We start from the raw sequence: 27902 nt of genomic DNA, 5'->3' as shown, positions 1-27902 counted from the left end.
AACTGTTATTTGGTTGCTTCTTTACACACTAAAATTTTAAGTGAAGAAAGTAAGAGATGGTGAAACTTTATAGTGAGTTTTTATTTTTTCTTAAGCAGCTCATTTCAAAAGCTAGTTGTGAGATGAGAAATTACGGGTTCACCATTTCGTAATCACAGTCTTATAACTGTTATTATCTGTAACAAACCAAAGAAGATTCCCCCAGAGGAGGGTGACCAGGAGGTGACCAGTAGCACTTGGGTAGTGATAAGAATTGAAAAATAAAAATAAGGGAAAGAAGTAAGGTCAGAGTTAAATAAACTTCAGTGAAACTGCAGTTTTGTGAAGGTGTTAAATGAGGGGAGAAAAGTCTGAACATGTCTGAACATAGACAAAACATGAATACCATCCAAACCACTAAAATGACCTATCGAAGGGCTTCCCTGGTGGCACAGTGGTTGAGAGTCCACCTGCCGATGCAGGGGACACGGGTTCGTGCCCCGGTCCGGGAAGATACCACATGCTGCGGAGCAGCTGGGCCCGTGAGCCATGGCCACTGAGCCTGGGCGTCCGGAGCCTGTGCTCCGCAACGGGAGAGGCCACAACAGTGAGAAGCCCGCGTACCGGAAAAAAAAAAAAAAAATGACCTATCATCTCCTTATCCTGGCTAACATGAGTGACTGCTGCTTAATCAAGTACAGCTTTACTTAGCCTAACTCCATTATTCCTACCTCTTAGGGAAGAATTTTGTAGGTATCCAGTAACAGGATCACCCTGGCTTCCTGATAATATCCAATACTAACAAACAAAGCCCTATTTCAAAATACTTAAACCCTCCTCAAAATCACCTAATAAAGCCCAAATCTTATAGTAAGTCCCTTCTAATACCCTCTCACTAATTCATTGGCCTCATGGTTCCCCACAGTGTGCATTCTCCCTCACTACAAGTCAAAGCACCCAGCTTTCTTCAATTACATGTGTGTTCTTGGTAGTCTTTGGCTAGAGGACATTGACAGGTAGAATAAAAAGGAATGCAAGTATTCACTGGCTAAATCTAAAAAAATGGTAATGGTTTTTATTTTAAAATGTCAAAAACTACAATTCATTGGAAATTATATTTTGTAGTTATTTCAATCTCCAATCAAAAAAGGAGAAGCTAAAGTCAATTTTTCTACAAACCCTCAAAAAGAAAATAGGTCTTGCTCATCTCTCATTGTATTAAACTCTAGATAAAACTAAGATAACAATTATCCAAGTATATGTGACAGCTAAAATAAAAAGAAATCTGGTTAGAAAAGGCAACTACTTAAAAGGTGCTTTAGAACTAATGAAGCAGTACTGGAACTATGCTTTGCAGGGTCAATATTATACATATAAAATAGCTTGTTATAAATATGCACAAATTCAAAAGCGAGAAAATTAACATCAGTTGTCTGGGTGGCAGAATTAAGTGATTTAAAGTTTTTTCCTTGTAACTTGTTCCTTAATACTTTCCAAATATTTAAAACTAAACATAAAATAGCTCGTTTAGAATGCCACAGATAGAACTTTTAAAAGATAATACTCAGTAGTATTTAATTAAATGTGGATTGTTACAAATAGGCTTAAACACAAAATGTGTAGAGTTTGCCAACTGTAAAAACCTCATACCCTTACATACCTCCTACTAACATTTACTTATTTAGTGAAACAATTTAAAAGTGTAATTAATTATTCTCTAAATAAACTTCACTTCCCTCATTCAACTTTTTGTGTACAGAAATAATATAGACTTCTTATGGAAAAATAATTTCACATTATGTAAACATATGAAATAGAAGTGTGAAACCCAACCTCCAACAAAGATTAACCCATACCTAAACTTTGGTGATTCTTATTCCAGACAGTTTTCAAATGCATGAACACAGACTTTTCTCCCCTCATTTTTAACACCTTCACAAAACTGCAGTTTCACTGAAGTTATTTACCATTTTTTATTACAAATAACACTACAATAACTATCTTTTGTCCACATATTCTTATGCACAGCAATTCCAGTTTCAACTTCTTTCTCTCTTACCTGCTTTATCAGAGGCATCACCACAGATGCTCTCCTGGACAACTGGGTGAAGATGACCAAATGGATCACAGTCCAGGGGGCTCCCAAGAAAACTCTGTTCTCGGCTTACTGAGACCCTCAGTGGGTCTCTGTCTTGGTAAAAGTCTGGTTTACCTGGGAGGGAAAAAAAATTGACTCACTGGATTTCCACTTACGTTTCTAGTTAAAACTAAAATGGCAATTTAGATTATGGGTAAAAACCTAAACTCTTAAAGACTTAATCAGTGTAGCAAGAAAATAGTAACTGCTTGACTTTCACACAGCCTTTAATTATTTCAATTCAATTTTACTAAGTTTTTAACGAAACTCCTACTTCCTAATGATAGAAAATGCTTCAGTACTGACTAATCACAGGAAAAATGCCTGGAAAAATTATTAACCATTAAGTTTTATAAGGAATAATATGCATTCATAACATAAAGTTCAAAAACAGCTACAGCTAATCTGTGGTATTAGAGATCAAGATAGGGGTTTACCCTGGGGAGAAGAGGAGGAAGAGTAATTGTGAGAGTACGAGGGAAGAGTTTATGGAGTTCTCTAACATTCCAGTTCCTGACCTGGATGGTGTTTACCTGAGGGTGATTATCAAAGTACTAATCACTGAAATAAACACTTACGACTGAAATAAACACTCATGAAACAAAGAAAGGAGTGGGAGACACTCAGAAGTAGAAGCTAATTTACTGTGCAGAACCCCAGAAAAACTTGGGAATTAAAGGCAAGAGGTATTACAAAAGGAAGGTGTGAATCAGGGAACTGAAAACAGGAGAATGTTTAAAAACATGTACATGGAAAAGATCCCTCCCATCACCTGAGATTCCTATCTCTCAACATCATCCCCAGAGAAGACTAAAGGCTTATCCTCTAGAGAAACTGAATCCTATACACTCTGCAATCAAATTTATAGCAGACTCTCAAACTGGTAAAGTGTCAAAGGATTACCTTTCTAAGGGGAAAGGTGCAGTAGTTGACAGGATTTGGACCTGTGTGGGGAAACCCCAATGGATTTCTAGTCTATCGTCTTAACCACTTGGCCACAACTACATGAATCCAATACACTCTGAATTTAGGGGGATCAGGCACTGAAAGGGGCAAGGGTGGAGGGAAGAAAAAGAATGCCATAAGGAAATCAGAGGTACTAAAAGAAAGTTTGCACCCTCGACTCAGATCCCCCCAGGTCTGGCTCCATAAGAGCAACAGCCAGGCTTGTATCAAACTTGGAGGATCTTTCTTTGGAGAAACTAAACTGTAAATTGCTCAGGGGAAAGAACCACAGATACTAAGCTGAGGGTCCTCAAGGAAAAGCCACATTTTCCAGTGAAATCCAGAAGTAAATAAGGTCCCCACCTATAGAATTTCCAATTAGCCATTCAGTGTTCCCCTCAAATATGCAAGATATTAGAGAAAAGCCTCTAAAATTTCAGACAGAAAAAAAAAAAGGAAGAACCCAGACAAACAGAGATAATACAGGACCCCAAACAAGCAAAAACCTATAAATATTCAAAGTAGGCAGTATTTTGCATCCATGAAACAAGAGCAGGATGCTACAAAAAGAAAATACCAGAAAGGAGGGCAAGCTTTTAGAAACTATACTTTGAGAGCCAAATAAAAATTCCTAAGAAATGTTACAAGAAAAAGCTGAGAAAATTCTCCCAGAAAGTAAAGCCTAAAGAAATAAGACTACAGGGAAGAAATAAGACTACAGGGACTTCCCTAGTGGTCCAGTGGGTAGGACTCCATGCTCCCAATGCAGGGGGTCTGGGTTAGATCTCCGATCAGGGAACTAGATCCTGCATGCATGCCACAACTAAGAGTTCGCATGCTGCAACTAAGGAGTCCACAGGCCACAACTAAAAAAAAAAGATTAAGGCCCAGCGAAGCCAAAAAAAAAATAAGTAGAATACAGAGAAGAAAATTGGAATATTATAGCTCAGTGTTTCTCAATATTAACTTTATCATCACCCACCTAAGGAGCCCTTTCAAGACTTTTTTCCTAATTGCCTCCTAACTCCATGAAACTTAATAACTATATATACTGTATATCTTTTTTTTTTAGTACTGTATATCTTTTTATGTACATTTGTGCTTTGGTACATAAAGAGTAAGACTTTTTCATCTCCCTGAGAAGCAATTTTCATCCCCTTTGGGGACAACAATAACCTTGTTAAGAATGTATCATCCAATATCGCACTAAAAGATGTTCTCACAAACAGAGAAAATGACGTGATCTCAAATTATTTTAGCAGTGTTTAATATTTGGCTTAATTTTTGCTAAAATCCATTGCCAACTACAGAAGTAAATACAAGAAGAAACACCTAGGAGACTTGAAAAGTGACTGTGTCTGGTGAGTAGCATCAAGGGGTGGGGGGGGGGTGTAGGGGCAGAAAGAAATGCTGTTTCATGTTGTAACCTTTTAGCACTATTTGCCTATAATATTTTGACTAAAAGTATTACCCAAAGAAGTGTGATGAAGGCTATGATGAAAGCTCCCAAAGAGCACATGAGAGGGATGCCTGACAGCTCATGGAAAGTTTAGGCCACACAAGTGGCACTTACCTCACCCCTGAAGGGAGGGAGTGAGACCATGAAGGGCCTTGTGGGTGAAGCTAGGGACTTAAGACTTCATTTAGACTTATTCCTCCAGTCAAAGGGAAATGAATGAAGAATTTAAACATGGAGCAATAGAGGCAGACTACTCTGAGTACACCATGGGAAAATGAATGAGAGTAATGCTAGACTGGAAACAGGGAGACATGGGGAGTTGTAGCAGCCCTTCAAGAAAGAAATGACAGCCTGAATTAAAAGAGTGGTAGTGGGAATAGAAACAAATGGAGAGATTCCAGAGTTGATCAACTAGAACTGAGAAGAACTGGTACTCTGTAGGTGTCGCAGAGGTATAGACAAGGAAACAGTCAAGACTTACATCTGGGTTCTTTTCATTGAAAAAAGCCTGAAGGATAAGGAGATGGAGGTGAGGGAATATATAGCTTTCCCTTTTAGATAGGCTATTTTTGCAGTCTCATACACAACTCATTAAATTATAGGAATCAATGGTCGGAATTTCCCAATGCTCATTCTGAGTTAGGGAAAGCACCAATCAATTCCTGAACAGTTGTGTTTACCAAATAGTGCAAAATGAAGAAAAGCTTCCAAAGCCTAGTAATAAATAGAATCATTACTTTGTTATAATTTCCATAAGACATAAGCAGAAAGTAAAAAGGGGAATGATTCTTAAGAGTTATTCTGAATCTCTACTTTCTTAAACTCTTTTAGCCCGAAACAAAGGTACAATATTTTATGGCTTTAAGACCAAAATAGCTAATATTAACATTACATTTCTAAGTACCTTTCTACTGACAAAGTTATTTTCCCCCTTAAAAAAGAATTTGCTTTGGGCTTCCCTGGTGGCGCAGTGGTTGGGAGTCCACCTGCCAATGCGGGGGACGCAGGTTCGTGCCCCGGTCCGGGAGGATCCCGCATGCCGTGGAGCGGCTGGGCCTGTGGGCCATGACCGCTGGGCCTGCGCGTCCGGAGCCTGTGCTCTGCAATGGAAGAGGCCATGGAGGTGAGGGGCCCGTGTACCGCAAAAAAAAAAAAAAAAGAATTTGCTTTGATAGATTTGATCAAGAGAATTATCTGGTTGAGTCTGAAATCTAGAAATAATTATAAAATGAAAATAGGGCTATTTACTAAGGATCGCAGGGAGGAATTTTTCTAGATAATTGAATCTAGGAAGAAGTACAGTGAAGAAACATACATGTTACAACTGCTCTTAAAGCCAGGGTCTTAAGCACCATGATTATCCTGTGAAAGATACAGGAAAAGAGCAGTGAAGGTACTGAAGTGAAAGAGCAGCAAGGCAGAAGAGAAAAAACTGGGTTATATCCTAGAGAAACTGGTTTAGAAAGGAAGCAGAGGGAAGCAAAAGTGTCAGAATAATGGATAGCAAAGAATTTTTGTCTACTATCAATTGCTTTTCCTCATATATAAAGAAACTAGTTACCTAATGATATATTTCTTTAAGTCCACATTTTAAATACTGTTTGTAGAAACCATTTTTTCCCCTTCATGAGTACTCATAGTCTAAGTTTCCTCAACAACAAAATATTTAGCATCCTGAAAAAACTGTAGAAAACTGGCAAATATTAAAAAATCATATTTTATCAAAGCATCTGTTTACCTAGTATAGAAGTTCTGCCACTTGCTGGTGATTCTACCTCTTGTATGGCACTAAGTTCATGTTGGTTCAAGTCCAATCCACCTTTAACTTTTGCTACAGGTGGTTTTGAGGATTTCCCACCCAGTTCTTTGTCCTGATGCTCCCCTATCAAGTCAAAGACAAAGTTAGGCACAATACAAATCTGTTAATGAAACAAACTTCTTCAACCGGCAAGTTGCAGGAGGTTAAAATAAAGAATCATCATCAGGATAATCAGTACAATAAAATGCAATTATCTTACCACTTTGCTGGGCATTACTATCTTCTGAAAGGAGCTGATTATCATCACAGTTTCTCCTGCCTGCAGTACCAATGTTTTCCTGATTGTCTTTGGCTAGATCTTGGAGATGAACAAGGCATTCTCTGAGCTTCTTAGTTTCAAAATCATTTTCAACTGTGGGCTTACTTGTCTGAAAAAGTAAACAGACGAGGGTGGGGATGACACAAAATGAAGATCATGTGAAGAAGTCATTAGATTTACATCTCTCTTCTTCAGTTAGAACATCAACCACATGAACAGCTCCATCAACCACATTACTACAATTTTATCTATAGATAAAAAATGAGAAGTACTTCTAATATTGAAAGGGTAATAATTCCATTGAAAAGTACAACCAGTCACAGCCTCGGACCTTACAAACAGCCTCCACTGCACCTTTCAATAAGAGATTATACTTGAGTATCCCTCTCTGCTTTTCTTTTCCCATTCCTTTTCCTTAAAATGACCAGTAAATCCCCAGAACTCAAGTTCTCATGAACGCAACTCAAGCTTCTCCTGAGCATCAAAGGACTGTAGAATTCTGTTTAGGCTAACTCATAAATTTAGGAAGTGGCCTTTTAAAATAAAATGGACACATTCATATATAGGAGAATATACTGTCTCCCATATAGAGAAGCTATGAATAGTCATCTGAGTGACCACATCAGAGTCCTCTCAACAATTCAGTCACAAGCAGCCAGTCCGGCGGTCCATCAGCCTAAAATCACACCACTTTTATAACAGATGTTAATATTGTCACTTATGGAAAAAGATGGTACTGATTTTGATTCTACACAAATGTCAACAAAGTGCTATACAGAAAGCACAAAGTCTGCCATTTGCCTAAGACAAATTCTGCTAACTAGTTATTTTACAATTTAATCATCTTGTGGTAAGCTCAAAATCCTTCATAACAAAACTTCAAAAGGCAACCTACATTTTCCATGATGTTTGAGTTTGGTTGTATCAAACCAGTGGCTGAAATTAGTTGGGCTTTAAATAACTATCAACTTCATAAACGCCATGCAAGGTGGATCAATTTTTACCGTTTAATTTCCACGTTCTTTAAGGTAGAAAATTAAAGCACAGTTAAGGTCAAACCACTTATTCTCAGTAACTAAGAACTTATTTTGACCTAGGATTGAAACAAATATTTAGCTTGGCCGAGTTGGGTTGTTGTCGATGTTTAATTCTTAGATATTCAAGATTAATACATACCTGACTGTCTTTAAAGAAATCCTTCAAGGTCTCCTGATGTTTCTGAATGTGCTGCTGCAATGCTGTTTGTCTCTGTACAAGCAATTCTTCTTGGGCTTTTTGGCCATAATGCAGAATTTCTTTTTGTAGCTCCATCTGCTTCTGAAGTCCCAAATTATCTTGCTGAGCTAAGAGAGGTTGTGAAAAACTCAAAAATCTATCTTGAAGTCTTGGGCTCACAGAAGCACTTGAAGGTGCTGCATGTTCATTCTTGGCTGAATACAATTCACAAACGTTTTTAGATTTTACTTCAGCAAAAGGTAGTGGAATAAATGAATGCTCTCTTTCCTTGGGTAGAAACATAGAGGGAACAGGCTGCTCAGAAGAGTCACCTGCAATCAGCTCTGCTTGCTTGTTTAAAAGCAGTTCTTCCTGAGCTTTTTCATTAAAACGCAGCACTTCTCTCTGTAAGCCCAACTGTGCTGACACATCATCTTGCTGAGGCAGGAAAGCCTGGGACAAACTCAAAAGCCTATCCTGAGACCCTGGAATCTCAGGATGACTTGAGGAAACAGTATTGTCACTTCTGGTTGGAAGAGATTTTTGGATTCTTTCAGAGTCAGCAACAGGCAGTGCTATGTGGGATAAGGATGAAGAGGTGCTGGTCTGCTCAGGTGAGACCCTTTTCTCCAATTTACTTAGTCTTTGCAAAAGCAATTCTTCTCGGACTTCCTGTCTAGAATGAGTGGCTTTCCTCTGTATGTCTAACTGCTCTTGAAGTGCCTTCAAATCACCATGGAGAGGTTGGATAAAATGCTCAGATGACTTTTCCTCAAATTTATATTGTCTGGGCAAAATCAACTCTTTCTGGGTTTTCTCGCTACATGGAAGGGGACCTGTCTGTGTATACACGTGTTCCTGTTGAAATGTAATCGGATAATCTTGTTGAGGTAAAACAGGCTGTGGTAAACCCAAAAGCCTATCAGGCAACCTTGGTATCTCAGAATGACGTGGGGAGACTATATTATCACCCTTAGTTGAACAAGGTTCTTGGATTCTACCAGCTTCACTAAGAGGTAATGGAGCAAAAGGACGCTGTACAACTAGGGGCAGGAAGGAAGAGGTGCCAACCTGCTCGGGAGATATTCTTCCCTTCCACTCACTCTGTTTATGCAGAAGTAATTCTTGCTGAGCTTCCTGTCTAGACTGAATGATGGCTTCCCTCTGTGTAGCTAACTGTTCTTGAAGTGCCTTCAAATTATCTTGTTGAGGCTGGATAAGCTGTGATATCTTCAAAAGTCTATCCTGCAATTCTGGGATCTGAAAATGGCTTGAAGGAATTCTACTCTCACTCTCTGCTGAAAGAGGTTCCCGGGTTTTAAGAGATTCAGCAGAAGGCAATGAAGGAAAAGAAAGCTGTTCTAACTGGGGTGTGAAGGAGGGGCCAGTTTGTTCAGAAGATACATTCCCTTGGGTCTTCTGGCTAAACTGAAGGGCCTCCTCTTCTGTGTCTAACCATTCTTGGCGTCCTTCCAAATTATCTTGTAGAGGTTGTATATGTCGAGAAAACCCCAGAAGTCTTTCTTGAAATCTTGGGATCTTCCAATGGCTTAAGGGAACTGTACTGTCACTCCTGAATGACATATAGTCCTGGAATTTTTCAGATTCAGCTCCCTGAGACAGAGATAAACAGGTGCCAGTCTGTTCAGAAGGAATTTTTTTTTCTAATTCACTTTGTTTGTGTACAAATTCCTGAGTTTCTTGTTTACCACCAAGTATTACCCTCTGAATGTGCGACTGACCTTCGAGTGTTGTTAGATTTTCCTGCTGTGGCAGGCTATGCTGTGGAAAACTAAGAGGCTCATCCTGAAATGCTGGCATTACCAAATGACTTGAGGGAGTAACACTCTCCTTCTCAGAGAAATAAAAGTTCTGAATTCTTCTAGGCTCAGTTTTAGAAGAAGCTTGTGAAGCAACTGAACGTTGAGTGACCACTGGCAGGAATGAAGAACTCATCTGCACAGACTTAGAGTCTTGCAAATCCCTTTGTCTACGTAAAAGTAATTCTGCCTGGGCTTCATGCCTGGCCTGAAGAGCATCCCTCTGTGCAGTCAGCTGTTCTTGGAGCAACTTCAAACTATCATGCAAAGGGTGGAACTGCTGTAGGAAACTTGAAGACCCATCCTGAAATTTGGGGATTTCAGATTGGATTGAGAGAAGTTCCTTCTCACTCTTAGATGAATACTGGTCCTGGATTTTTCCAGATTGAGTACCAGCAGAAGGTAGTGAAGTAAATGTATGCTGAGCTCCTTGAGATGGGACAGAAGGGGGCTCAGTCTGTTCAGCCCATACTCTTCCATCCAATTCACTCTGTTTATGTACACATAATACTTCCTGGGCTTCCCGTCTAGCCTGAAAGCGGTCCCGCTGAATATTGAACTGTTCTTGGAGAAATTTAAAATTAAGCCTATCCTGAAGTTGTGGGACCCCAGGATGGCCTGAGGAAACTGTAGTCTCTTTCTTGGTTGGAGAAGATTCCTGGATTCTCCCTGACTCAGCTTTGGCAGAAGGCAGTGAAGCAAACGAATCCAGAGGTACCAATGGAAGGAATACAGAAAGGCCAGTTTGCCCTTCCAATTCTTTCTGTTTGCACAAAAGCAATTGTTCCTGAGCTTCCTGTCTTAACCGAAGAACTTCTTTCTGTAGGTCTAACTGTTTTTGGAGAGCCTTCAAATTACTTTGCTGGGCTATGATATTCTCTGAGAATGGCAAAGACTTATCCTGCATTTGGCCAACTACAGAATGGCTTACAGAAACTACACTTTTGCTCCCAGTTGAAAAGCATTCCTGGATTTTTCCAGACTCAACTTTAGTAGGCAGAGAACTAAAAGAATGCTCAGCTACCAATGGTAGGAATGAAGAAGGTTCAATTAACTTAGACGATATACTTTCGTTGTTCTCTGAGAACATTTGCTGGGAGTCTAAAGTTTGAAAAGTTGTTGCCCCAGATGTTTCAGCTCTTTCTCCAGCATCCTGTACTATCAGTGGCTTATCATGTGACAAAGCCCTTGAAAGTGTATGAGAGTCTTTAGGGACCAATTTATAGTCTCTCTGTTGTGTTTCAGTCTGTGAGAGTTGCTTTGGCTGTTCCTGTGATTCCAAAGCTTGCTCGGCTAAAACATCTGAAGTAACTAATGTTTTGGTTGTTTCTACCTGTCTTTGTGGAAAGCGATGTTGTCTTGGAACCTGAAAATCTTGCTCTAATTTGGAGATCTGTACGGGTTGCATAGGTTGTTTGTTAGGACTCAACTTGGGTCTCTGACCTTGATCCTCATGTTCTGATGTAACAGCGGGTCTTTCAGATTTCTGTGGTGGTACTGATGTAACAGAACCAGGTATCAATGGTGCAGCTGACATGGATAGGTACTTTCCTTTTAACATAGTCTGATAGTCGAGTAATCGTTTCCTGGCTGTTTCAACAGACTGTTTGTGAAGCCTACCCAAAACAAACAAGCATTATTCTTTTTGATTAAAAAAAATGCCCCACATTCTTAAGTGTTTATACATTAAATTCAATCTAGGGGTGGCCATAATCAAGGCAGAAATGGAACAACGTTATTAACATTGCTCTTTGAGAAATCTACATGCCATAGTTCTAAAGGGAATCCTGATAAGACCTTCATATAAACCAAATAATAAATCCTGAAAATGTAGCCACACACTATCACATATAAATTGTACCCTAGCTAATACCTGTTTTGCTGTAATAGCTGTTGTTGATAGTTATAAATCATCTGCCTGTGATTATCTTCATCAGAACTTATGGTGCATGATGCTGGTGCAGTGCCAACCTAATAAAAGACAAAGATACTAACTAAAAGGCAAATCCAGAAATAAGTACTAAAGTACTTTACATAAACTGATGTTCTGTAATTGTAAACTTCCATATAGCTTTATTTTTCATAAAAAAGACTGGTATTTCCATTGTTAAGAAATGAAGTAATCTACCACTCTCCTTTAGTGTCAAGCCCAAGAGCTCAACATACACATTACATACAAGTCATGGTCACATATATTAGCACCCTCTAGAAACTGAAAGATGAAAGTCATTAGGTTTGTATAAAGTTATTTTTACATATACATTATTTTTTTAAAAAATTATGAAATACAAATTAGAATTGCACTTTACTTTTCTGAATGCTAAGATTGCCCACACTTCTTTATCCCCCAACAATCTATGTAGGGATTAGATTTCCTGCATCGTACCCCAGCCTGTTGAGTTTTTTTTCTTTTTTCTTCTTCCAGCTGAGCTCTGAAGCAATCAGTTTCTAATGTTAATTTCTGTTGTTCAATTTGTTCAAGTAATTCCAACTGTTTTTGCTTTTGTTCTTCTATTTCCATTATCTAAATAACAAAAATACTATTGATTTATTAACAACAAACTCATGCCAAAGAAAAGTTTATATGCATTACAATGAAAAGAAACAGGTCTCATCACCAAGAGTACCAATTATCCAAGAAGAAAGTGGTGACGTTTTATCTGTTATTGCCACCGCCAGAGGGAGGACGGAAGCAAGAGACAGGAAAAGGGGAAAGGAGGAAAAGGGAGAGAAGTAAAAATAAACATATTAACTATTTCTATTTCCTGGGAGCACAGGGAAACCTTGATCACCACTGAAGCATCACCTCCAGAGAAGTAGCAAATTCTGTGTTCACATCTTTAATTTTACCTTGTTCTCAGTAAGAATAATGCCTAAGAAATTAAATATCGAGAATGCTCACAACACTTTGATTTCTTAGGCATACTCATAAAAGGGTGCCATTGTCTACAAGCTAAATAAAAGTACAGTGAGCAACATTCAGTCCTTACTGTCAGGCATTAAAGAGATGGAAAATAATGGCAGAGTGGTGACAAATAAACTCAAAATTATACCAACACATACACACATAAATCCAAGAACTAAAAACATGTGTTAAAGTAACTGTAAGATTCCTGAGGACAGGGACTAGTCTGTCTGGTTGCCTGTTAAATCCAACACCTAGTAGTCCTTGAAACATATATAAGACACATATACTGAATAAATAGAAAAGGGAATGTATGTGAAGTTTTATTAAGAGAAATACGTCTACTAGAGATAATGAAAAATGATCTTGTTTTCAAAATTAAAAATGTCTCAATATGATATTACCTATTCTTAATCAGGCAATAGTGGCTATAGCTTAGTTCCTATCTTCACCTTCCTTTCCTTCACTCATAGGAGCCACAGAATTTAAACCATTTACAGTTTTGTAGTAACTCTAGAACTGCACTATCAATATAGTAGTCACTAGCTACATGTGACTATTAAAATTTACATCAACCCAAAACAAATAAAATTTAAAATTCAGTTTCTCAGTTGCACTACTCATACTTCAAGTATTCAACAGCCCATGTAGGTAGCAGCTACCATACTGAACATAGATATGGAACATTTCCATTACTGTAGAAAATCTACTGGACAATACTGCTTTAGAATATTGATTAGAAAGCATTTATCTGAGACTTTTAAAATACTGGCTCATAGAATTGTCATCCCTCAGCTGCATTTTTATAAAAACTATGACTATAAACTGACTGGCTTAGTAACAATTAGCCTCTTTCGAGGTAATCTGTGTTAAGAAAATCTTTCATTAAAGTAGAAGGGACAAATATTACAGTTATGGAAGTTGAATTTAAAATTTTTCTTTGAAATACAGTTTTTCGAAAAAACTTTTGGGATTACAAAGCCCAAATCAATGTTTAATATTATGACAGGGACTCATTTATTCAACAAATATTTATTGAGTACTTACTATGTATAAAGCATTGTATAAGAAACTATGTAGGATAAATTGACTTTTTAAAAAAGACAGTCTCGGACTTCCCTGGTGGTCCAGTGGCTAAGACTCCATGCTTCCACTACAGGGGGCATGGGTCGATCCCTGGTCGGGGAAGTTCCACATGCCCATGGTGAGGCAAAAAAAAAAAAAAAAAAAGATAGTCTCTGCCTTTAAAAAACTGATAAATTTTATAGGGAAGATAAGATACATACCAGAGTATAAAATACAAAGCAGAATGCAATAAGGGTCAAATGAGTAGTACAAGTAAAGATGAAGTACCTTCTATCAAATGAATGTGTAAGACGAGGCAGAAGAAATGGTATCAAAAGTAGCCAGATGTTAAGACAAATTTCACCAGTCAAATAAAACTATAGTACATAGGGGAAGAAAGAAACCTTTAAAAATAAAATTTCAGGGACTTCCCTGGTGGTCCAGTGGTTAAGACTCCGCACTCCCAACGCAGGGGGCCTGAGTTCGATCCCTGGTTAGGGAACTAAGATCCCACTTACCTCAACAAAGCCTGAACACTGCAACTACTGAGCCTGCGCACTCTAGGACCTGCTCACCACAACTAGAGAAGCCCATGCACCGCAACGAAGACCCAGTGCAGCCAAAATAAATAAAAAAATAAAAATAAAAATAAAATAAAAATTTCAAATTACCTGTTTCTGCCTTGCTGCCATTCTAATTCTGGCTGCTTCTTCCTGAGGATGAAGTAGAACTGAACTCTGAGCTACTGCTGTGATAGGCTGAGTCTCTTTCATTTCTAAGAGAATCCCCAAAGCAATAATTAGTTTCAATAATTTAGAATTTGATACCACTGTAATGTCTTTTGTTCATTACATGTAATTTTATTAGGAAAAAGATGTGAAGAATCAAGCAAGTTTAATTTGAGAATATGATAAAAGAAACACCTTGTTCCTTTTCAGAGTCTGTATTGAATGAAAGTGGTTTATCTTCACTAGTAAGTGGTCCAGAGTCAACTGTTAGCGTGTCACTTTCAACATCTGTAATAGATACATCATTATGAACATATTTTCACTGTCAAACTTAAATCTGACAAATGTAACAAAAATCTACATTCAGATTAACATTGGTCCACCTGAATGTCTTATTTAGTTAAGATCCAGCCACCTTCCAGAGACCACATATTTTATCCAATAAATTCTAGCCTAATACAAAAAGACCTAAGACTAAAATTATAAACAAAAAAGAAAAAACGAAGAACTGACTTAAAAGGTAGGCTGACAGAGTTTCAAACACAATGGGAAAGCATAAAAAGAGCAGAGTAAGCAAGGCACCAACGTGTAAAAAGAGAAGAAATTTAAGTGTATCTTTGACATACTTAGGTATTAGGATTTTTATTATTTATGAATCCAGAGCAGAGAAGGAAGTTAAAGCAGTATACTTTGATCACATCAGGGTAGCCAGAAACTGAACGGAGCATTCAGTCACCTCATTCGTTCAGCACCTACTTATGTGCTGTACGCACATTTACCATGGTCAACAAGAAAAGGCCTCAAAGGAGGTACATGGGGGACAGAACATTACATAATTATCCTAGAAAAAATTATAAAATTAGAAACGGTGCCAGTACTATATAAGAAAAAAGGGGGGTTACACAATAGAGTATTTCACAGGAATCTGAATTAGACTAGGAACTCAGATGAGATTTCTCTTAGGAAATGGCATTTAAGTGGACAGTTGAAAGGTAAGGAGGAATCAAGCAGGTAAAGATTGTGGGGATGTACAGGAGACCTTTCCAGACAGATCAGCAGGTATTAAGACCCTGTGAGGAGTGAAAAACTTGGCTCAGACAAGGGGCAGAATGAAGCCAGATGAGGCTAGAGAAAGCCTACTCACACAGGGCCTTTTCCAAAATAACTTGGTTATGGATTAAAGATGAAAGTGTCCCTTTGTATTAAATGCCAACACCATACTCTCTCTCCTTCTTCTCACTCCCTTTTACTGCCTTTGCTGCTTGCCCCTTCTCTAGCCATCTTCTAAATGATGCAGTCCCTTCAGATGGTCTTATAAGACCTTTTCTCACTGAATTCTTTCCCCTAAAGAATTCTTCCATGCCCATGTGCTGGAATATCATATGTATATCTGACTTCCAAACTTACCTCTCTTTGCTTTAGGCTAGTCAATTAATTCAACAAATATTAACTTAGCACCTTTTATGTATAAGGCACTAGTCTAGGCTCTGGGGATACAGCAATGAACAAAATCAAGCCCTATATTCCAGGACTGGAGGGTGAGGAAGGTGGAGAGGGGTAGGTGTCAAGACAAGAAGCAAATAAGCAAGAAAGTAAATTTATGGTCCAACAGATGTTAAGAGCTATGGAGTAGAGGTGATAGGGAGTGAAGATTATGGGGGTGGGGGAAGGCATAGAAGTTTGTTGTTTTACATAGAGTGGTTTGATAAGGCGTTATTGAGAAAGCAGTATCTGAGCAAATATCTGAAGGCAGTGAGACAGTGAACCATAAAAATATCCAAGAGCATCCCTCCCTCCCCCAGCCAAGACCAGCACTTGCAAAGACCATATGATTCGTATCTGCTGTGTTGGAAAAATAGCCAGGAAGCCAGTGTCTACGGTGCAGTGATTGGGGAGAAAATGAAGTCAGAGAGAGAAGTAGTGGGGAGGGGTGTGTGCACAGATCATGTAAAGCTTTGATGCCACTGTAAGCAAAATGGTTTTCCTGAGGGAAATGGGTAGTTGTTGGAGGGCTTCTCCCAGAGGAATGATAAGCTGATGTGTTTTAACAGGATGTCTCTGGAAACAGATTATTGCAGGAAGGTGCAAAAGCTGTGGATAGAAGACCAGTTAGGAGGCCACCAGTTAATACAGGCAAGAATCTACACTAGAGAATGAACATCACTTAAACTAGGATAGTAGGTGGTGAGAAACAGTTGGACTCTGGATATATTTTGAGGGTAGGACCGACAGGATTTGATGATGGTTTGGATGTAGGATATAGAAGAGCAGAACCAGAATGGCAAGCTTTTTGGCTTAAGCAAGAGAATTTTTTGCCACTTACTGAAATATGTAAGATTATATATATATATATATATATATAATTCTACTACACTTAAAGTGCTCTGGAAGGAGATTCACTAAGGTTTCTAACATTTATTGCCTTTAAGTGGCAGCACTATGGGCTTTAAAATATTTTCTTCCTTTTGACCTCTATTCTTCGGTTTTTCAGAAATGAGCATATTTTTGAACAACTTAGAAAGGTAAAATGAGATGACTGGAGAGAACTACCTTGTTTCTGCCCAGAGGATAATGTTCTGTCTTCACTCACAGCTGCTCCTGATTCAACTGTCAGGGCTTTACTTTCAGTTTCACTAACAGTTGTAATCATTTCGCTTTCATCCTCAGACATGGATTTAATTGTCCAGAGAGACTTTTGGTTTCGGATCTTATTTAATAATTTTTTAAAAAGAATTTTTGAAGGAATCTGGTGGGTCTTCATTGCCAAGGGAACTAAAAGAAAAGAAAAGAAAAAAAAATTTATTCAGCATCTGTTACAAACCAGGTAAATTATTCTATCTTTATACTTAGTTACTATAACAACCACTGGTTAAAACAAAAGCACAGCTTTATTTTCCTCAATATTTATAATTTAACACAATTTTATAACCAGGAATAATTTTTTCAACTTAAATTTAAATAAGGACACCAAAATTCAACTATAGTTCACCCTTGAACAACATGCACTTGAACTGCACAGGTCCACTTATTAGAGGATTTTTTTCAATAAATACATACTACAGGACTGCATGATCCAGGGTTGGTTGAATCTGCAGATGTGGAACATTGGATACAGAGGGCCAACTCTAAGTTATATGTAGAGTTTTCGACTGCATGGAGGGTCGGCGCCCCTAACCCCTTGCTGTTCATGGGTCAACCGTATTTTTCAACAGTAGGCAGCAACATAAATTTCAAGCATAAAAATGTATCAGGAAGATGTTTATTCTGCTTGCTAAATGAGGACAGAATGCATATCTCTTAATCTGTAAGACTAGCATTCAAAATATGTGCTGTAAGGTTCCCAAGAAAATAAAAGATTCTGCAGAGGGCAGAAATGAAGTTTCAAGGGGAATTCATGGCAATTGAGCCCTAAACCCATCTTCTGAAGTTTATGCCAAACCACAGGAAGCTTACACTTTGTTTGGACAGCAGTGTGGGCACAGGAGACAGGGATAAAGCTTAGAGCCCTCACCCAAGGAGTCTAAGAGGAGACCCACATTAAATTGGAACCCCAAGGACTACCTATCCACAGTATAGGGTGAAGATGAAAAGAAAGCCAGAGTGGTTTTGAACAAAGGCGATACTCATAGGTATGGGGAGAAAAGAAGTCAAAAGGAAGAGGACTTGGTCTCTAAGAAGATGTGGAGTAAGAGACACCTTTATCTTTTTAGAGGTACCTCTCATGTCTCTGGCTTGGATTACTGCAGACTGTGATATCATCACTAACGTGAGAAAGGCAGGAAGACAAGGTTTCAGTAGGCAAGAGAAGATGATAAATTTATTGTCAGACACCAAGTTCTAAGTACCTGTGCAACAGCCACGTGAAAAAGTTCAGAATGGTGGAGATAGAGATGAAGTTTAGAAGAGAGGCCAAAGTTTGTGCTGATCATCATTATGCATGAAGTGCCTAGCAGTAATTAATATGGTAGGATTTCTGGTGATTTGATCAAAGTCTTAAAAAAAAAAATGCTGACCTTTCAAATGAATTCAAAATTGATCATCTAACTTAAATAACCTAGAAATCTTTAGACTGTATGTACATATAAATAAAATAACATTCCTCCTATGTATATGAAAAGGATCTTTAGTGATGGAAATCTGAAGTTTCCTCCTTCCATCACTCCCATAAGTATTAGTTACTGTTTGCACTTAAAACAGACCAGACTTTCCTAACTGTTGGCAAATGATTAGCAACTTTTTCCTACGAAATACTGCAATATTCAGCTCAGAAGTTTTTACCGTCTGCTTCACTAGAATGTATTGTTTCAGCTTCTGTCACTGGAATGTTTTCAGTCTCCCCTGAAATTTCTTGTTCCATTGAAAGGTCCAGTTCTTCATCTTGGATCTGATCAGTCACAGTGGGCAGAGGTTCTGGTTCAAGGTGCAAAATCAGGTTTCCTTTCACCTCTCAATAAAGAAATACAGAGACATGTTTCCATTCCAAAATGACTAAGAACTTGAGCATAAAATTTTAAAGACCATCATAGTTTAAAGTCTAAAATATGAGAGCCTCTTTCAAACTGAGAACTTATTTCAAAATAAAAACTGCTTCAAGACAAATGTATTTTCCCACCAAAACGTTTCAAAGCATTGTTGAAAGTTTACTGAAAATATCTTACTCCTGTCTGCATTGTACATGTCTTCAAAGGCAAATTCTAGCTCTCTCTGCCAATCATCTTTCATTTCACTGCGTTTGTATGGGAGTTCAACTAGTTGTGGTGGCATCCGTGCTACCATCTGTCTCCTGCGTGCCAGGTCCTTTTGTTGTAGCTGTTTGAGTTCTTTCATTAGTTTCTCCTGATTCTTCAAGAATAAAGAGAATTAATTAACAACTGAGTAACACACTTTGGACAGTGGATAGTAACGTGAATAGTGAGGGAAAAGTGGAGAAATCATGAAGACAGGGACTTTAGTACCCTCCCCTCCTCTACCATTTATTCAAACACAAAGACACTAATTAAGAGTCGGCCCTCCATACCCGTGGTTCCTCCACATCCACAGATTCAACCAACCATGGACCATGCGATACCACAGTATTTACTATGGAAAAATATGTGGGTATAAGTGGACCCATACAGGGCCAGGGTCAACCGTATGATGTTAGTAAGTACTATGAGAAGACGGCTCTGGTTAGGCCACAGGGCTTCAAAGTGGCTGCCAGGCACAGGTCTTCTTCCTCAGGACAGTTATGAAGCTACATTCTAACTAAGCTGCCACCGCTCCTGCAGTGTACTTTGTTTCAGCTCTCCACACAGCCAGCAGCAGCAGCCAGTCTCAGGTGAGCACCAAGACCCAGCCAGGGTAACTGTGGCTTAACAGATATTTCTTGTTACTCCACAAGCTTATGAGTCCTCAAGATTAAAGGGGACTTGTACGTATCTCTTTTAAGTTTAAAGAGTCTGGCAAATATGAAAGTTTAAGCACAATGTTTTAGTGAAGCCATCTAACTTAATTTTGGTGGTGGAGGATAAGGAGCGGGGGATAAGGGAAAACCTCTCACCCCCAGGATGAGGATTTAGCCAGATATAAGTGGGTGAAGGAGGAGGAGTACAAGTAAGAAATAACAACTCCAGCACGGAATTATGCAGATGAAGGCATGGGCAGTCAGGGAGAGTACAATGTTCATTATAGATAGGGTATGGAGGGCAGGGATGGTTAAGGACAAAAGATAAAGTTGGAGAGGCACGTAGAGGCCAAACACACTATAGCAAGAAGATCCCAGGGCACCGCAGGGTCTGCAGCAAAAAGGTTCAAACAGGGGAACGGAAATCCTCTGTACGTATTGCAGACCATTCTTGTGTAAGAGATACAGTCTAGAAAAAGGTAGAGAGCCTGTATAACAACGTTTTTGTTAAGTGATTACACACTACTTATTTGTAAATATTTTGTCATTTGGAGATGAGTTTTTTTGCCCGACCTTGAAAAGAATCAAATTATGACCAAATTCATTTTTTATATTAAGATTCAAACCATATCATTAAATTAACTTCAAAGTTATTTGAATAAGCATACTATTTCTGGCTCACTGAAAGTGTGGCATAGTACTCTACTTGAATTATTTATAACAACTACTATGACCACTGACACTGTGAGCTTATGAAATTCTAGGCACAATTCTAAGGGCTTTGCTAAACTCGTTTAACCCTCATAAAACACATGATGAAACAGAACTCGGAGAGGTTAGGTAACCTGCCTGTGATCAAACAGCTAAGCAGTGAAGAAGGGAGGAAAATCCAGGAAGACTGACCACGGAGTCCACTTTCTTAACCACTAAACACTTCTGATTTATGGAAGAATGTGCTCTGCTTACCAACTGCTTTATTCATGTTTTTTTTTTTCTATAGGTTTAAATCTTAGATGAAAATTATGGGTAATAATTCAGACATTCAGTTATTTTACATTCAGTAAGTAACTGAATGTCTGAATTACTACCCATAATTTTCATCTTTTAGTTTTTATAAACTAGGGGTAAGTTATGATAATCATAACTTACCCTTAGTTTATAAGAACTAAAAATTTAAGGGAGAAGGTCATAATTCAGTTCAAACCATACAAAAGAATTTTAAGGCATTTAATTCCCATAGAAGTACTTAAAAACTCATTCTTCAGATGAATGTTTAAAACATCTAAATGCATTAGTCAAATTCAGACTTCTAAAAAGATGAATCATTTTTATGCTGTTTCAAGAATAAACACTGAACAATAAGCAAGACAGATGTAAAGCTGTGACTACAAAGCCAGTTTGCACAATACATATTTTACAGCTCTGCAACAAAGTCAAAGCTCCTTGACAGCAAGGATCATGACTCTACCTTTGAATCAATATTCTGCAAAGCCAACAAGTGCTTTGCTCAATAAATATTTAATGAATCGAATCTTAAAATTTGCACAGCACAAATGCAATTCAAATAATTAAATTAGAAAAGTGATTAATTTCTTCTTGGGCTATTTTTAGACTGATTAAAATATTAAACTTTTAATACATTCATCAGTAAAAATTTTAGAAGAGAAATGAGAACAGCTTCACCCAACGTGAATTTGAAACAGGAGGTAAAAGCAAGTTGGGCAGCTTGAAATGACACGAATCAGAGAGAATATTTTCCCATTCTTCACAACTCTGTCCTCTGAGCCTGTTCACTATCAGTTAAGTTTTACAGTGCCATCTCTAAGGCCATCAGTAGTGGTCACAGCCAGAATTTAATTCTTACTTGGGCCAAATGGATCTTTTTCATTGCTTGGAAACCCCGTGCATGTGCCTTCTCACACTGCTCCATTCTCTCTTCTGCTGCTTGTTTCTGTAGTTCTTCCAATCTTTTAGCCTCTTCTTTAGCAGCCAAATGAGGATCTGGCTAGCAGTCAATCAGTAACATTTTAGATAATTCAATAAAGTGTGAAACAAAGTGAAAACGAAAAAACAAAACAACCTTAAAATCATGTTTTTCTACTTATATCGAATTAAATGATAACAAGCTATAGTTTTAAATGCCTACAATTATCAACAGCATGTACCTATGAAAAAAGTCAAATTGTTAGTGTAAAGTTTTACAAGTTGTTCATTTTAAAGCAGAGTAAACTATACTCATCCAAATACATTCTTCCACCATTTTTTAAAGAAATTCTATTAAAACAACAGTGCTGAAAGGTAAACACCTGCAAAGCTGGTAGTTAAGAAACCACAAACACTGAAGGTCATGTGAGCCATCTGGGGAAGCACTAAGATTTGTCTTTGGTTTTTAGCCAAAATGTACAGCTTGGCTTCAGCCTCAGGAAAGCCAAATCACCAAAACACCTACTTTAATACAATTTCTGGCTTCCTAGAACTTGTGCATAATCAATGATTATGTGGTTGCACAGTGAGCCATCATCTCATTGATGTAACAATCATATCAAATGTGGGAGGAGATACAACGTGTATTACACATAAACATTCACTTTGTAAAAAATCTTATATATTTTATATGTTGACAGTTAGTCAAGTGAAACAATAATGACCATGAAAACTGTTAACTATATATCTAAAATTATTTATAACTCTCAAACAGTGAGATAAATAGGTAAAGAGACAGTTAACGTATTCAGAAAGAGTAGGAACTTCCCTGGTGGTCCAGTGGTTAACACTCCACATTTCCACTGCAGGGGGTGTGAGTGGAGAACTAAGATCCCCACATGCCGCTTGGTGCGGCCAAAAAAAAAAGAGTGCACTGGCCAAACAAGTGTATGAAAAATACTAAATACCTTTGGAGCTAATAAATATTTACGCAAATCTAAATAAACACAGGTCAGATTGCATTAATGCATAACATTAAATAAAATAATCTTTAGGAGCAACATTTCATTTAGGCCATGAGGTTTTCAAAAAAAAGTTATTTGGGAATTCTTCACATCATGTGGGGGTGAATTAAAAGCTGAATGTCAATTTTGGTAAACCAAAATTTAAGGGGAAGGAAAAACTTCAAAACATACAATGTGTATAATAAACATGTTCAGTCCAGATATAATGAGGTACATAAAGAATATCAAGTAAATAAAGGGCTAGAGAAAAATTAGGTACCCCAAACAAGTTTTAATCTGACTGCCCAATGTCAAAACAAGATTTTACAAGAATGTTTTAGAAAGACAATCCCTTAAAAATTTGTGTCAATACAATTAAAACTTTAAACAAAAATCTGGTTGAAATAATAGATTCCATTTTTAGCAGTTGAACTCAAAAGATATGTGAAATTTGCAAAAACCATGAATCCCAAGCAAAAAATTCTTTCTAGAAAACATGTTTCTGAAAATCTTTTCTGTGAACTGTAATCTGCAGTGCACAAAACAACAAGTGATTACTAAATATGCTACTTCTGCATCTTCTACATCAGACTTATCTTAAGTATGATGGTAAATTGAATTTAAGTGTTTCTGCTTGTCTGCTGACATTTCTGGGCCTCACAACAAATAATACAATGGATCTGATTGGAAAAATATTTCTAGGATGAAAAATCCATTTTAACAAGTGCTGTGTTAACTGTTGCTGACAAAGGAACAAACAGGATGAGGGGCACGAGTAATTCAGAAATTTCAAGCTACGAAGTTTTGTTTAACTGTGTGCATAGAATGTAAATGTAGCATAAAACAAAATTTAGAGAATAACTGGCTCTATGTAGGAATAGAGCAGGTCAAATTCATCACTCTTCTTCAAAGACAAATTTTATAACATACAAGAAATTTTAGAACCACTTTATCAAGATATTCAAACAAAAAATGATAGCAACTCTTACATGCTAAAAGGCTGACTGAAGAAAAAGGAACTAGCTTATTTAGAGAAAGCAGCTGAAGGAATAACTAAAATGTATGCCAAGAGTGCAAATATTTTTTATATAATACCTGCTGTAAAAATCCTATTATTCTACTCCAAGAAAGATTCTAAATTATTGTGCATGTGAAATAAGCTTAGATGCAGATGAAAATGCAGAGATTTGTTATATGGAAAACCAAGTACACTGCTCCACTGTCCCATTTTAAACCCAAGGTTTAAGGACAGATGTTTCCTAAGTGATGGTGTGAGGAAGTAAATAAAAGAAAATACCAGAATACTTTAGCTTGTGTGACTGTTTTTATAAAACTATATTATAACTACTGATATAATCTTCAAGTCCAGAAATTAAAGAGAAGGTACATCTTTTAGCTACTGTTAAACAGGAAAGTTTAATAACCTACTGTGATACCATCAGCGGCACCCTATATTAGAGCTAGAAGAAAAATATCTTTCTTCATCAATCTTAGTATTAAACATCTATTTAATACTGTAAAAACATATGTAAAAACAATGTTTTAGTGAAGTGGACAAACATATAGGACAAAAGCAAGTTAGCAATAGATGGAAGTTATTATTTCTGTATTATAAAATACTGACCTTGTAATAATATTTTAAACAAGTTTCAAGATTTTCTCTTATTTCCTAGAAGTTAATTCTATGATGACATGCACAGAAAGACAGACAAGATGAAAAGGCAGAGGGCTATGTACCACATGAAGGAACAAGATAAAACCCCAGAAAAACAACTAAATGAAGTGAAGATACGCAACCTTCCAGAAAAACAACTCAGTATAATGACAGTGAAGATGATCCAGGACCTCGGAAAAAGAATGGAGGCAGAGATCGAGAAGATGCAAGAAACATTTAACAAAGACCTAGAAGAATTAAAGAAGAAACAAACAGAGATGAACAATGCAATAATGAAAAGAAAAATACACTAGAAGGAAAAAATAGCAGAATAACTGAGGAAGAAGAACAGATAAGTGACCTGGAAGACAGAATGGTGGAATTCACTGCTGTGGAACAGAAAAAAGAAAAAAGAATGAAAAGAAATGGAGACAGCCTAAGAGACCTCTGGGACAACATTAAACACAACAACATTCGCATTACAGGGGTCCCAGAAGGAGAAGAGAGAGAGAGACAGGACTCAAGAAAATATTTGAAGAGATTTTTTTCAAAAACATCCATAACATGGGAAAGGAAATAGCCACCCAAGTCCAGGAAGTGCAGAGAGTCCCATACAGGATAAACCCAAGGAGAAACACACCAAGACACATAGTAATCAAATTGGCAAAAATTAAAGACAAAGAAAAATTATTTAAAGCAACATGTGAAAAATAACAAATAACATACAAGGGAACTCCCATAAGGTTAACAGCTGATTGCTCAGCAGAAACTCTACAAACCAGAAGGGAGTGGCATGACATATTTAAAGTGATGAAAGGGAAGAATCTACAACCAAGATTACTCTACCCAGCAAGGATCTCATTCAGATTTGATGAAGAAATCAAAAGCATTACAGACAAGCAAAAGGTAAGAGAATTCAGCACCACCAAACTAGCTCTACAACAAATGCTAAAGAAACTTCTCTAAGTGGGAAATGCAAGAGAAGAAAAGGACCTACAAAAAAAAACCCAAAAGAATTTAAAAAAATGGTAAGAGGAACATACATATTGATAATTACCTTAAATGTGAATGGATTAAATGCTCCAACCAAAAGACACAGGCTCGCTGAATAGATACAAAAACCAGACCCATATATATGCTGTCTACAAGAGACCCACTTCAGACCTAGGGACACATACAGACTGAAAGTGAGGGGATGGAAAAAGATATTCCATGCAAATGGAAATCAAAAGAAAGCTGGAGTAGCAATACTCATATCAGATAAAATAGACTTTAAAATAGAGAATGTTATAAGAGAAAAGGAAGGACACTACATAATGATAAAGAGATCAATCTAAGAAGAAGATATAACAACTATAAATATATACGCAGCCAACATAGGAGCACCTCAATACATAAGGCAAATGCTAACAACTATAAAAGAGGAAATCGACAGTAACACTATAAGAGTGGGGGACTTTAACACCTCACTTACACCAATGGACAGATAATCCAAACAGGTAATTAAGGAAAACACAAGCATTAAATGACACAGTAGACCAGATAGATTTAATTGATATTTATAGGACATTTCATCCAAAACCAAAAGATTACACTTTCTTCTCAAGTGCTCATGGAACATTCTCCAGGATAGATCACATCTTGGGTCACAAATCAAGCCTCAGTATATTTAAGAAAATTAAAATCTTATCAAGCATCTTTTCTGACTACAACGCTATGAGATTAGAAATCAATTACAGGGAAAAAAACTTAAAAAACACAAACACATGGAGGCTAACAATACATTACTAAATAAGCAAGAGATCACTGAAGAAATCAAAGAGGAAATCAAAAAATACCTAGAGACAAATGACAATGAAAACACGACGATCCAAAACCTATGGGATGCAGCAAAAGCAGTTCTAAGAGGGAAGTTTATAGCAATACAATCCTACCTCAAGAAACAACAAACATCTCAAATAAACAATCTAACCTTACACCTAAAGTAACTAGAGAATGAAGAACAAACAAAACCCAAAGTTGGTAGAAGGAATGAAATCATAAAGATCAGAGCAGAAATAAATGAAAAAGAAACAAAGAAAACAATGGCAGAGATCAATAAAACTAAAATCTGGTTCTTTGAGAGGCTAAACAAATTTGATAAACCATTAGCCAGACTCATTAAGAAAAAGAGGGACAGGACTCAAATCAATAAAATGAGAAATGAAAAAGGAGAAGTTACAACAGACACCGCAGAAATACAAAGCATCCTAAGAGACTACTACAAGCAACTCTATGCCAATATAATGGACAACCAGGAAGAAATGGACAAATTCTTAGAAAGGTATAACCTTCCAACACTGAACCAGGAAGAAATAAGAAATATGAACAGACCAATCACAAGTAATGAAATTGAAACTGTGATTAAAAATCTTCCAACAAACAAAAGTCCACGACCAGATGGCTTCACAGGTGAATTCTATCAAACATTTAGAGAATAGAGAACAGCTAACACCCATCTTTCTCAAATTCTTCCAAAAACTTGCAGAGGAAGGGACACTCCCAAACTCATTCTATGAGGCCACCATCACCCTGATACCAAAACTGGACAAAGATACTACAAGAAAAGAAAATTACAGACCAATATCACTCATGAATATAGATGCAAAAACCCTCAACAAAATACTAGCAAACAGAATCCAACAACACATTAAAAGGATCATACACCATGATTAAGTGGGATTTATCCCAGGGATGCAAGGATTCTTCATTATATGCAAATTAATCAATGTGATACACCATATTAACAAATTGAAGGATGAAAACCATATGATCATCTTAACAGATGCAGAAAAAGCATTTGACAAAATTCAACACCCATTTATGATAAAAACTCTCCAGAAAGTGGGCATAGAGGGAACCTACCTCAACATAATAAAGGCCATATACAACAAACCCACAGCAAACATCATTCTCAATGGTGAAAAACTGAAAGCATTTCCTCTAAGATTAGGAACAAGACAAGGATGTCCACTCTGACACTATTATTCAACATAGTTTTGGAAGTCCTAGCCACGGCAATCAGAGAAGAAAAAGAAATAAAAGGAATACAAATTGGAAAAGAAGTAAAATTGTCACTGTTTGCAGATGACATGACACTATACATAGAGAATCCTAAAGATGCCACCAGAAAACTACTAGAGCTAATCAATGAATTTGGTAAAGTTGCAGGATACAAAATTAATGCACAGAAATTTCTTGCATTTCTATATACTAATGATGAAAAATCTGAAAGAGAAATTAAGGAAACACTCCCATTTACCACTGCAACAAAAAGAATAAAATACCTAGGAATAAACCTACCTAGGGAGACAAAAGACCTGCATGCAGAAAACTGTAAGACACCAAATTAAAGATGATACAAACAGATGGAGAGACATACCATGTTCCTGGATTGGAAGAATCAATATTGTGAAAATGAGTATACTACCCAAAGCAATCTACAGATTCAATGCAATCCCTATCAAATTACCAATGGCATTTTTTACAGAACTAGAACAAAAAATCTTAAAATTTGTATGGAGACACAAAAGATCCCAAATAGCCAAAGTGGTCTTGAGGAAAAAAA

At 37.3% G+C, this 27902-nt stretch overlaps 1 protein-coding gene and 1 non-coding gene across 17 annotated transcripts in view; both read right to left on the bottom strand.

Annotated features, from left to right (window-relative positions):
* Positions 1–27902, bottom strand: part of CEP295 (centrosomal protein 295) — a 48253-nt gene that overhangs the window by 8029 nt on the left and 12322 nt on the right. For 13 of the 16 annotated variants that reach the window (XR_003428894.1, XM_027087730.1, XM_027087742.1 and 10 more), the window contains 12 exons: positions 21579–21719; positions 18990–19173; positions 18610–18777; positions 16882–17103; positions 14527–14619; positions 14275–14378; positions 12020–12157; positions 11507–11604; positions 7775–11249; positions 6539–6707; positions 6259–6402; positions 2039–2191 (listed from right to left, as the gene is read on the bottom strand). Coding sequence is in view for 15 of the 16 variants with exons in the window: in XM_027087730.1 (XP_026943531.1) it covers positions 2039–2191; positions 6259–6402; positions 6539–6707; positions 7775–11249; positions 11507–11604; positions 12020–12157; positions 14275–14378; positions 14527–14619; positions 16882–17103; positions 18610–18777; positions 18990–19173; positions 21579–21719 (5089 nt within the window). In the remaining variant the exon portion in view is untranslated. Of the gene's footprint in view, positions 1–2038; positions 2192–6258; positions 6403–6538; positions 6708–7774; positions 11250–11506; positions 11605–12019; positions 12174–14274; positions 14379–14526; positions 14620–16881; positions 17104–18609; positions 18778–18989; positions 19174–21578; positions 21720–27902 lie in introns of those variants that run through there. The other 3 variants (XM_027087740.1, XM_027087741.1, XM_027087743.1) reach the window with 3 other exon arrangements.
* Positions 3040–3121, bottom strand: TRNAS-AGA (transfer RNA serine (anticodon AGA)). The gene has a single exon. It is a non-coding gene; the product is annotated as a tRNA-Ser (tRNA).

Source organism: Aethalodelphis obliquidens, unplaced genomic scaffold, assembly GCF_003676395.1.
Source record: "Aethalodelphis obliquidens isolate GAN/ISIS:26980383/991018 unplaced genomic scaffold, ASM367639v1 scaffold60, whole genome shotgun sequence".
Taxonomy (NCBI): Eukaryota; Metazoa; Chordata; class Mammalia; order Artiodactyla; family Delphinidae; genus Aethalodelphis; species Aethalodelphis obliquidens.
This window is presented reverse-complemented; position numbering and strand designations above follow the sequence as displayed.